Source organism: Uloborus diversus, chromosome 6 (assembly GCF_026930045.1).
Source record: "Uloborus diversus isolate 005 chromosome 6, Udiv.v.3.1, whole genome shotgun sequence".
NCBI classification, from domain to species: domain Eukaryota; kingdom Metazoa; phylum Arthropoda; class Arachnida; order Araneae; family Uloboridae; genus Uloborus; species Uloborus diversus.
Window position 1 is genome coordinate 30,908,829 of NC_072736.1, and position 13,111 is coordinate 30,921,939.

Here is a 13,111-nt window from a genome sequence, read left to right on the forward strand (position 1 = left end):
AACGACGCTACAGCAGAATGACAGAATGTAAACAAACAAAAAGTTACGGTTAAACGTGTTTAAACTAACGCTAGTGTAAACGCCCGTTTCGGCTCGCGGTTTAACTTTAACACCGTTTAAAAATAAACTAGTATATCTCGGCCAGTGTAAACGGGGTATAATTCGTATTTCAAGCTTTTTTCCTCCTCCTTTTTCCAACTCCAAACTAAAGAAACAAGAAGCATGTGTCAATTCAACTCAGCTCGTAGAGTAATTTGAGTTGTTGTTATTAGTAAATCCGGCGGTAAAACGAGAAGAAAATAACTTTCTCAGTCAAAACTTAATAAAATATTTAACTGCTTTAGATGCATCTCCGATTTTAAATTAATTTTCATACAATGGCGTTCAATTATGTTGTTACTGCGCATAAACCTACCAGTGTGGGGGCATGTGTCACTGGTATGTTTTTTGACTCGTGCTTGACTTGATATGGTTTTCGTTAAAATAAAATGTTTGCTCTTTTGTTACAGAACAGAATCAATCCGACAAATGCCGCAGTTTGATTTTTTCATAATGAAAAAAATCTATTACTTAAAATGTTTTAAAATTTTCATGATATTCGCATGTTTCCTTTTTTTGAACATGTAGACAACAGTCATTTTAAACACTCTTTTACGACATCTAATAATACTTTTTAGTGTTGAATGTGCATTTTTTTTTTTTTGCTTGTTTAAGAATAATTCCCTTTTTTCAAACGAAGCTGCTCCGATATTCTTTCACATTGGAGTTTATTAAATGCCTGTTTTCTATACTAGCCAAGACCTTGATCAATGGAAGTAATCTTTGGATTTTTTGTCAAGGTTATTTCACCATAATTTAAATTAGTCTGTTTGGGAGATAAATGAATTTTCAAATGAAACATATGAGCATTTTTTGAAATAGTATTCCAGTGAAGCATGCCACCTAGTAAATTGCACGTTCTGACCCACTACACCCCTGTCTGTGCCTCATGAGATCAAGGGGGAAATTTTTATGACAAACAACATTTGATTTACAATTTTTTTGAATTGACAATGACAAATTTTGAGACAAAACAAGATAAAAGTCGAATTAAAAGGGAAACAACTTTTGTAGTGAGTAAATAATCCATACAGCTTGAGATATGAGATTCATGTACGGATTTTGTAGCCATAAATGAAATGCGGCAGACCCTCGTTTATGCAAGGGTTACGTTCCACGGAAATGCCATGTAAATCGAAACTACATAAATTGAGACCTATACAAGTGTTAAAATAGAGGTTTGGTTCCGTAGATAAAATACTTCATTCTAGTGATGACTAATTGAATAAGTTTAATGTGTACTTATATTGACTTTTATGCACTACATTCATAAAGATACATCTGCAGAAGTTTTATTGTAGTTAATAAATCGTTTCTTGCTTTTGTCATACATGTAGTATTTTATCATCTGCAACCAAACTTTGATAAACCTAAATTAAATATTGTTGAATTAAAGCAGTTAAAACTCACTTATAGAAAGAAAAACACTGCATCTAAGCAATACTAATGCATTTCAAATAATTTCAGGCAACTTTACCTCACCTAATGACTTGAATTTAATTCTTGCAAAGAACACTCGCCTGGAAATATACCTAGTCACTCCAGAAGGATTAAGACCCATGAAAGAAATAGGAATTTATGGGCGGATTAGTGTTATGAAACTCTATCGTCCTCCAGTAAGTAGATGGTTTTTGATTTTATCATTAAATATTAGTATTATGCATCTTGTTTATTATTTGTTTGTTGTTAATTATATTTTGCTCACAATTTAGTTCATAAAGCATGCACAGTGCTTTATTTTATTTCTTATTTCTGTCAGCCTTTTTTTTTTCTGATAAGAATGAGACTGTTAGAAATAAGAATTTTAATCCAGGCTTCATAATAGCACCTTATGCTTAGCGTAGCTTCAAGTCCACTACATACCCTTATCACAATAAGTCAGGCATAGCTAGATAATGTTGACGCACGCCATGTGCGGATACATTCGCCGCTGTGCAGATACATTTGCAGCAAATTTGTACTTCGCTTGACATTTTAAAATTAATATCAATATCCCTAAAGCAGAATACTTTAGGATGTTCTGCAATGTAAAATCATTTGACCAAAATTGTTCTGCAAGTACTTCAAGCATTGTACGTGAAAAAACGTAAAATTTTCCACAAATTGGATGCCAAAAATCAAATTTGTTTCATATAGGAGTTTTTTTTTTTAAACTGGACTGTTGCTATTTATTTCTATGGAAATGAGATATTTTCGGAAACATCACAGCTTTCAACCAAATAACTAATTAAAGAACACTGAATTTGGAAAATTAGTTGATCATGAAGACTATAAAATAAAAAAAACTTTAACAAATTGTCAAACCTAAACCAATTGAGATTCTCCAAAAATAGTTTATTTGCTTTCTGAAATGTATAGAAAGAGCAAAGATAACAAAATTTTATAAAAATCCAAATCTAGGTGGCAAACCAGATTGTTTTGATTACTTTTACATGGCATGAAGGAGCAATTAAAGTAATGTTACTAAATAAATAAATTACTAAAATGATAAATAAAATGAGTCGAGTTTGGGTTGCATATAATAAAACACTTCAAATCATTCTAAAGAATTGAAATATTTTCTTTATGCAAAGGGATTGAAATCTCAAACAAGACACATAATTTCTTGTGATGGACGTGTTTCAATGTTGACATGTTTCCAAAACATACGTGTATGGCCGAAATTGCAATGGATGAAGATCGATTCGCTAAGTCCTACAAAGGACTTATCAAATTCAACATCGCAAGCTTTCCCCCAAATTATCATAATTTGCCAGAATTTTAGATTTTCTTCTAAATTTAAGAAATTTGCAGAATTTCTGCAAAATTCTATCTTGAGTTGGAAGATATTGTTGGCATAAATTAAAGTTAAGTTTAAAATCCAGAAGTTAAGATATTTAAACTAAGCCAACATTAACTGGCCGTGTAATGTCAAGTTGGAGACAAGCAAAAAACATGTTTCAGAAAAATACATTTATTAAATATGACTAGAATAACATCCCCATAAAATACACCCCCAAAATATCATAACAAAAGTGGTTCCAAAATATAAAGAAAAATGTCACCAAGATGTCGATGCAGTCACTTGCCACTCCGAAGGATCAGGTAGAAAACTCACAAAAGGTCCGCCGAATCACACTTCAGGAATGTCCGAATGAAAAGCACCATTACACAATTCGTAGATCGGTGAACATCACAGGTAAACACGTGGAACTCACATCCCCGACATTTTAATTGGCCGGACACAACACAACAGGTTCTTCACCTGGATTCACTAATTCCAGGACTTGGAATATTAAACATCACATACCACAAAAACCCCCGCTAGCATCGCGGGGAAAAACCCCCCTACACGTGAGCCGGACTAGGCTTCACGTTCAGAACCAACCACTGGGGATAGTTGAAAGAAGAAAAACGAGAGTGCCCAGAATGCTGCCACTCGCAACAATATATATGTTTTATCAACCAATGAGATTCCATGCCTCGATGACGTCACCTACACTAACTTCTACTTCGACCATCACTCATTTGCATATTCCACTACCGCGAATCTTCGTACTCCTCTCCATAGCACGTGCGGTCAACGAGTGGAATTAATTCGAGTCGATCAGGTGACAACTCAACTTTTATGAATCGACACATCGAGACATGCAATCTCCGATGGTTTCAGTAAACAGTCGCCATTAATTATGGCGTGGGGGAATCGTCGATTGAAGTGTTAGCACCAACTAGTTGACAGGTTCTACTTTTACCAGACTGGGCTTAAAGTAGGTACACTTAACTTTAAATTATTTTCTTTAAATTATCGGCTGTGGACCGAGAATAAAAACTAAATAAAATAAAATAATATTTTATGCTAACAAATTCCCCCCTTCTCGGTTACACAGCACGATACACTTCAAAACGACATGAAAACTGACATATTTCACACAACAATTAAAAAATTTAAACACTTTTGAGAAACATTGAAAAAATTTACACATTTGAATATTAAACTTTTACATTTTCATAATTACCAAAAATGAGTTTGCACATTTTTTTCAATGTACCCTGAGTCAGAGGCTTGGTAAACGTATCTGCAGGATTTTCTGCGCTTTTCACATATTTTAATTCAAATGTATTTTCCTCTACTAAGTTTCTCAAAAAATGATATCTGACATCAATATGCTTTGTTCTGGAATTTTCTATAGGGGAATTTGAAAATTCTATTGCAGCTATATTGTCACAATTAATTACAGACCCGTTAAATTTATATCCAGATATTTCAAAATGTGATGTTTCTTCTAAAATTCTTTTTAACCACACCACCTCTTTTGCGGCTTCTGTCAAAGAGATATACTCAGCTTCCATGGTGGACAATGAAACACACTTTTGTTTAAATGTTCGCCAGATAATAGGTACTTTGTCAATATAAATAATAATTCCCCCCATCGAAATCCTATCGTCCCTATTTGCAGCATAGTCTGAGTCAGAAAAACCATTGATTTTAATTTCATTTATTGCAGATAGACTTAATTTATAATAATTTGTATATTTTAAATAACCTAAAAGTCTTAATAAACACTGCCAATGTCTTTTACCCGGATTTGCTTGAAATTGAGATAATAAATTAACTGTATATGCAATATCCGGTCTAGTTTTCCCTGCTATATAGGACAAACATCCCAATAAATTGCGATAAGGTACTTTCTCCATTTCTTTTATTTCTTGGTCCGTTTTTGGACAATCACCTAAAGACAAGATTGTACCTTTCGCTATTGGGAGGGTCGAGTATGGGTATTGAAACTTTTCAAAATTTTCACAAACTGTCTTAATATAAGAATTTTGGTGTATAAAAATTCCCCCATTGATTTCTTCAAATTCTACCCCCAATAATTTTTTAGTTCTCCCTAATTCTTTAATATCGTAATGTTTTGATAAATCCTGAATTGTTTCCTCAATTATGATTTCATTTTTTCCAAAAATTATTATATCATCTACATACATCAATAAAAACACATTTCTGTTTCTTGTATAGACACAGTTACTACATTTAAATTTCAAAAAATTCAGACCTTGGAGAACCTTATCAATTTCCAGGTACCAATTTCTCCCCGATTGATGGAGACCATATAGCGATTTCTTTAGACGGCATACCCAGTCTTCTTTTCCCGGGATTACAAAACCCTGTGGTTGTCGCATATAGATTTCTTCATGCAAATCAGCATAAAGATATGCGTTTTTTACGTCTAATTGAAAATGGCTCCAACCCAGGAATATCACCAGAATTGAGAAAAACATTCTTATCAGGGAGAAATTGATAACTGGGGAGAAAACCTGAGAATACGATTCTCCTGCCACCTGCCTGTTTCCCATCGCAACCAATCTGCTTTTAAATCTGGCAATTTCCCCTTTAGCATTCCTCTTCAAGTCATAGACCCACTTATTACCAAGTACTGGTTTACCAACTGGCTGGGGAACTAACTGCCACACCCCCCTTTCTTGAATCACTTTCATTTCTTCTGACATGGCTTCTTGCCAATGTTTTACTTCTGGGGTTTTCAAGCATTGATTATAGTTTTGGGGAATTAGCACTTCTGACAAATTTGCCTCTGGCTCGGGTTCCATTTGTTCCTTAGGGGAATTAAAAATATCAAACAAAGGATTATAAGGCACATTTTTACTTTTGAAATCAAATAGTTCAGGATTGTAAACAATGTTATTCTTCTTACAATATTTTTCTACATCATTGGGTGACCTTAACCTGGTTTTATTTCCTTTTTCATAGTAGTAGATATCAGTACGGTCCCCTGTCTTTCTTTTTACTGCATCCCTCACCCATTCAATTTCCTCACAAGGGGTGGGAGCCTTTCTTTCATCTATCTCTTTATCTAAGAGAACTTCACTAATAGGTTTAATAAAAGAATAATCATCATCATTGTCTACATTCCCATTCAAGTTTGATTTCCCCCAAATTAAATTTTCCCTGAAGACCACATTAATAGTTTCAAAAATTTTCTTTAGCTCTGGGTCCCAAATTCTGTACCCTTTTGCTTGGGTTGCGTAGCCCACCATTATGCCTTTCTTACTTCTCGAGTCAAATTTCTTTAGGTTTTGTTTTTGCATGCCTCTGTAGGCAATACATCCAAACCTCCGGAAATGCCTTACTGAAGGCCTGTTTCCCCAGAACAGCTCAAATGGGGTTTTCCCCCTTTCTTTTAGGACTGTTCTATTCCTAACATAATTAAAGCATAAGGCGGCTTCCGCCCAAAATTCTTCCTTTAGTCCAGAGTCTTTCAGCATTGCCCTAACCCCATTCATTAATGTCAAATTGTATCTTTCTACTACCCCGTTCTGTTCGGGAGTATAAGGGTTGGTTCTTTCTATGCTGATGCCTTCTTTAATTAAGTGGGTCTCAAAATTAGAATTTGTGAATTCCCTCCCATTATCAGACCTTATGGCCAAAATTTTCTTGTTGAGGGCTCTCTCTACATGCCTCTGGTATCTAAGGAAATATCCAAAAGCTTCATCTTTTGATTTTAGAAAGTAAATAGTGGACTTCCTTGAGAAATCATCAATTATGGAAAAAAATATATCTTTTCCCCCCTAGTGACTCCACCGGAAATGGCCCTGCTAGATCCATGAAAAGAAGCTCAAGTTGTCTTTTAGACCTTATCCCTGGAGTGGGCTTAAATGAACACCTTCTTTTCTTTGCAATAATACAAGGCTCACAATCTGGCCGGTTTCTACTTTTTATATTAAGTCCTTTGACACAGTTCTTCTTTTCAGTTTCCAAGATACTGTCATAATTAATATGGCAAAACCGTTCATGCCACAACTCCAGGTCTAATCCTTTGACCTCGGTTACATTTACATTTGGTGGTGAGTCACTACTTTGATTACTTAAAAATGAAGTGGGTTTTACAAAATACAATTTATCAATTAAAAATGCAGAAAAAAGTTTGATACCATCATTATTAAAAATACATATTTTACCAGGATACCACCTTAATGAAAAACCAAGACTGTCTATCCTGGATCCGGAAAGCAAATTTCGTCTAAGTGTTGGAGCATAATAGACCTCATTCAATGTGATGGTTACTAGCTTACCATCTGTTTTAATTTCGAAAACAATTTTCCCTACCCCCTCGACTTGACTATTTACATTGCCCACAGCTACTTCCATTTTTGTATTTTTAACAGGCCTCAATTCACAAAACAAGTCCCTATCTTTACAGAAATGTGCCGTGGCACCTGTATCCAGTAAAAATACTGGTATTTCTTCCTTCAAATTTGTGTTGTTGGCCTGCACTCCTGATATTTTACTGATGGTGCAAAACATTCCAGCCTTAGGGGGATTACTTTGTTTGACAAAATTACGATTACCTTTATTTTGATTAGTTGGTTTTCTGCTCCAACACCGAGCCGAAATATGCCCCTTTTTCCCACATGTGAAGCAAACTCTCGTTTCAAATTTATTTACATTTTCAACTTTCCGCCCAGTCTGGTGTTTATTCTGAACTGAAAAAGCATTAACACTTGAACTACTATTTCCAAAATTTTCATTTCCTAAAAATTTTAATCTCCCCTCTTCTGCTAAGAGTTCATCCAAAACATTTGAAAAGTTAAATTTACTTTCATCCCATCTATAAATATTTTGTACTATTCCCCTAAAATTTTGATCTAAACTACGTATTAGTTGAAATCCCTTTAATTTCTCATCCATTTTATAGCCATTCTCCTCCAACTGTCGGAGCAAACACTTCAATCGAGCCGCGAACATTCCAATAGTTTCTTTTTCATTAATTCTGCTAGAAAAAAACTCCTCCCACAATCCGGCAACACGGGCTAAAGACGGAGGTTCAAAATTCAATTTCAATGACGTCCATACAGCATATGGATCGTCTAAATCATCTATTAGTTGTTTTAACTCATCCTCTATGTTGAGGTAAATAATCGCCACTGCTTGGCCCCTCCGTTTCTTTATTTCTGCCGAAATACCTTCTTCTAATTTTGTTTGGGTTAATTCCCATAAATCTCTTTCTATCAGTACCATTTTCATATTTTTCGACCATGTTGCCCAATTGCAGGAGTTAAGTTTCTTAATGTTTCGATAGTCCCTTTCCATTATTCTGAAAACTTTTGCAAATTTGTCTCCAACCAAAATGACATTCAACCACGCTCTGCTACCACTCTGTTGGCATAAATTAAAGTTAAGTTTAAAATCCAGAAGTTAAGATATTTAAACTAAGCCAACATTAACTGGCCGTGTAATGTCAAGTTGGAGACAAGCAAAAAACATGTTTCAGAAAAATACATTTATTAAATATGACTAGAATAACATCCCCATAAAATACACCCCCAAAATATCATAACAAAAGTGGTTCCAAAATATAAAGAAAAATGTCACCAAGATGTCGATGCAGTCACTTGCCACTCCGAAGGATCAGGTAGAAAACTCACAAAAGGTCCGCCGAATCACACTTCAGGAATGTCCGAATGAAAAGCACCATTACACAATTCGTAGATCGGTGAACATCACAGGTAAACACGTGGAACTCACATCCCCGACATTTTAATTGGCCGGACACAACACAACAGGTTCTTCACCTGGATTCACTAATTCCAGGACTTGGAATATTAAACATCACATACCACAAAAACCCCCGCTAGCATCGCGGGGAAAAACCCCCCTACACGTGAGCCGGACTAGGCTTCACGTTCAGAACCAACCACTGGGGATAGTTGAAAGAAGAAAAACGAGAGTGCCCAGAATGCTGCCACTCGCAACAATATATATGTTTTATCAACCAATGAGATTCCATGCCTCGATGACGTCACCTACACTAACTTCTACTTCGACCATCACTCATTTGCATATTCCACTACCGCGAATCTTCGTACTCCTCTCCATAGCACGTGCGGTCAACGAGTGGAATTAATTCGAGTCGATCAGGTGACAACTCAACTTTTCTGAATCGACACATCGAGACATGCAATCTCCGATGGTTTCAGTAAACAGTCGCCATTAATTATGGCGTGGGGGAATCGTCGATTGAAGTGTTAGCACCAACTAGTTGACAGGTTCTACTTTTACCAGACTGGGCTTAAAGTAGGTACACTTAACTTTAAATTATTTTCTTTAAATTATCGGCTGTGGACCGAGAATAAAAACTAAATAAAATAAAATAATATTTTATGCTAACAGATATTTGTAGAAAATTTGCAGTTTCTACAGATTTTCTCCTCCTCAATTTCTGCAATTTTTGGCACCACAGTTTTTGCAGATTCTCGGCACCGTGGTTACTGCAGAAATTTCACTGAAATTTGCAGAATTTCTGCAGAAAATGTATCAGTCTTCCTCTCACATTTGAACAGAACTGTTCTGCAGCTCAGGCATCTGTTCTGCGACATACGTCATAAATTTAGTGGTATTCTGCTTTGGGGATCAATATTAACCCTCTGACAGTCCGGGTCATGAGTAAGATACGTGAAATTCTTCCCCACAAAAATTCTTTTTGGAGTAACTTGCCATGTAAATCAAGTGCCCTACCTTCTATCAATGCCTAGCTACTGTCCTGCGCCCAGGGTTGTCCTGTTTTGTCCACCCCGGAAAAAACTGCCGGAAAAATCCTGGAAAAAACCGTCCCAGACAAAATGTCATTTTGTCCATTCCCAGCTAAGCTGTTCCTTGTCAATTTATTAGTCCCCAATGAAGATTAATGGCCATTTTTAAGCTATCTACACCCTTGTTCATTATAGCCTCTTGCAATACACTGTTCTGAGTACCTACAACCCTTCTAAAGTAGTGAGAACAGTAAAATGTTTTTAGTCTATAAATCTTGGTTTTGTAAGTATGTCTCCAAGCATCTCTTTTGACTTTTCTATTAAATTTAATTTCCATTATTGTAATATATAATAGTATAATCATGCCCAATAACTTATTCACATTGTTAAATTTTATTACTTTTAAGTAAATTATGATCTAAAATTAGTTGCACCTATATGTAATTAATTTTTTTTTTTTTTTTTTTGATTTATTAAAATCTTAGAGTTAACAATCATTCTATTTTAATTAAATGATTAATTCATAATACGCAATGTTTTTGAATTATATACTAATTTTATTACACCATAACAATAAATTTATGTGTGGATAATCAGTTGATTTTTCATTTTGTCCAGTTTTGTCCAATTTCTTCCGGCGTCCCAGACTTTTTACAAAAAAGTGGACAAAATAGCAACCCTGCCTGCGCCTCCGACTGCTTGACAACAAGCATTTAGCAACAGAAAAAAAAACCTTTTGAAACATGTTCAGTAGGGCGTAATACGTGATAGGACGTTCAAAACTATCAGAGTTAAACAATGGTTATCTAGACAATCTGTAGATAAATTAATGAAATTAATCTCTTGCTTTCTGGATATATGATTGAAAACAAAATAAGCATTGCTTTTTTGAAAATTTTAGCTAAAAATATCTGCAGATACAAGGTAAGATTGAAAAGAAACCTAACTTTTGCTGCTGTGCTGTTTTCAGGCGTCAGAAAAGAATGAGGGTAAAATATGCTTGAAATATGCGTCTGATCTTGTTCTTTCAGGCACAACAAGAGTCAGTGCGCTACGAGCAGAGGTTGAGTATAGATCGCTCTACACGCGAATGTTCTTCTTGCAGTCGGTCACGTTTTCCGAGTGGAGAAAATGCAGCGAACGAGATTTGATCAGTGTTATGCAATTAAGTTTTGCATAAAACTAAAAAAAAAACCTTTACCCAGATTCAGGACTTGTTGAAGGAAGCCTTCTGAAATAATGTTCTGTCCCGAACACAAATTTATGAATAGCACAAGGCATTCAAGGACGGCCAGGAGGACGCCAGTCCTTCAACTTCAAAAACAAAAGTCGTCAGGGTTTGTGAATTCTTGAACATCGATTGTCTGGCAAGCAATCAGGAGATGAGTGTAAATCTAACTTACTACAGTGTTAAAAAAATTATGACCGAAGGCATTGAGCATGCGAAGGTGTGCGCAAAACTAGTTCCCATGTTTTTTTGATAGACATCTGTAAATGATATTCAACTGTGTTCTTATTCCTAATGTAATGTAATATAAAATCGACTTTATTCAAAATAGATTAACTTCTCAAATTTTTCGGCACGTGTAAAGTTTCAGTTTTAGGTTGGCATCCTTTGATGCCCAATCATATGCAAACGATGCATGTAAGTATAAATAGTGAACAATTCCAATCGTTCTTTCTCTTTTTCTTTCGTCAGCCTCTTAGGTGTTAGATCCGGTAGGTGTTGGATAGTTGTGAACTCTGCCTCCGCTTATGGCCAGGGTTTATTTTTATTAATTTATTTTTGTTTCATTTATTTATTTTAATTTCGATGGACCAGTAAATTTTTGGTAAGCTTTTAAACAAGTTTTCAATGTTCATTTCTTCACATTGACATTAATTCTGCATCTTCAACTGCGTGGTACCATCTCTGCTTGTATAAGCAAGTAATATTGTTGACTGACTGATGGAACTTAGCCTTTCGGCTTTCCGTTTAAACATTGTAAGTTATCAATTTTGACTGCTGAACAAAAGGAAACACTTGTGCAAATCAGTTGGGAAGTGCTGGAATCCCAGACATTTCTCTCTCAGAATTCTTTTTGTTCTCGCTCATCAAAAGAAAACCTAAGGGGAAGCGTTTTCAGTCGATAGCGGATATTCGAAACAGTATAACTAACGATCTAAATGCCACACCAGAACATGCGTTTAAAAAATGGTATGCACTGTGGAAGGACCACTTCCGTCGGTGTATCAATGTCCAAGGGATGTATTTCGAAGAATATTTAGTGCATTTGCAAAAAAGTTCAGTAAAATTGTTGTTCCAGCAAACGTTTGGTTACTTTTCGATCACACCCTGTAGTTTTGAATTGTGTGCGCAGATAGTTAACATTTTTATCTTACTTTGGATTCAGGAAAGAAATGCTTCAATGTGATTCAATACTTTAGGCGTCAAATTTGGTACTTAGTTTTGAAAATCTAAGTGTCAACTAAAAATTTTTGGTTGCAAACTGCTACTAATAACTGCACCTAACACTAGCTTAACACTAGGGCTGGATTTGGAAGTGTGGAGGCCCCAGGGCAATGAAGGAGTGGAGGCCCCTAATCAGGGTTCGAAAGCATCATCATATTTTCGAAAATATCCGATACTTTGATATATATCCGAATATTTTTATATATATGTATATATCCGATATTTTTGATCAGCACTTTAATAGAAAATACATCCTGAAGTTACTGCTATTTAATTTTTATATATTATTATTATAATTTATGGGGGAGAAAAAAACGTAAAATTTGCTGACCCGTGAAAGTTAGGATATTTTGTAAAAAATTTTTATTGTAGGGGCTCCTTTGTTGTGGAGGCCCCGGGGCAGTAGCCTCGCCTGCCCTCCGCTAAATCCGGCCCTGCTTAACACTAACAAGCACTTTTTAACCTTAACACTGCTATGAGATAATTCTTGCAATTCATCTTGATTTTTATTTGAATGTTGATTTGATCTATGTTTATAATATTCTTTCAATTGCATTGCTTTTATGTTAAAAATGAAGAATCTTGAAATTTGAATAATATTCATAAAAATCGATAATTATTAGTATTGTATAAACTGTATCGGGTTTATTTTAAGTGTTCTGCAAAGTTGCCACTCTCTCGATTTTAGCAAAAACCCGTTTTCAACTTATCTTTCTTCACGGCTTAAATTTGTAATAAAATCTTGTCAAAGCTTCTGTTAATTAAGCATACATTTAGTAGTGTGCTTAGTAATTAAAAGCTTTCACGGCAATCTAATGGACAATGGAAATTAGGAAGTTGCATTTCAAGGCCACGCTGTCGTAAATCTGTACCCTATTGAAAGAGATTTGCTTTTAGGGTCAAGTTTTGCTTAACCTAAGAGGGTAATGCAAAAGAGAGCATGGCTCATCAGAAAGGGATGAACACAAAAGGAGCTGGATGCTGCATCCTTTTTAAAGTGATGGGGATAAGCACAATATGAGATCAGACGGTTTG

General features: G+C 35.3%; 1 protein-coding gene across 1 annotated transcript in view; it reads left to right on the forward strand.

Annotated features, from left to right (window-relative positions):
* Positions 1-247: 247 nt before the first annotated feature.
* LOC129225072 (DNA damage-binding protein 1-like) overlaps positions 248-13,111 on the forward strand; it is a 64,943-nt gene continuing 52,079 nt past the window's right edge. Inside the window, exons 1-2 of the mRNA XM_054859621.1 lie at positions 248-438; positions 1,567-1,715. Coding sequence (XP_054715596.1) covers positions 378-438; positions 1,567-1,715 — 210 coding nt within the window. The 5' untranslated portion in view covers positions 248-377. The remainder of the gene's footprint in view (positions 439-1,566; positions 1,716-13,111) is intronic.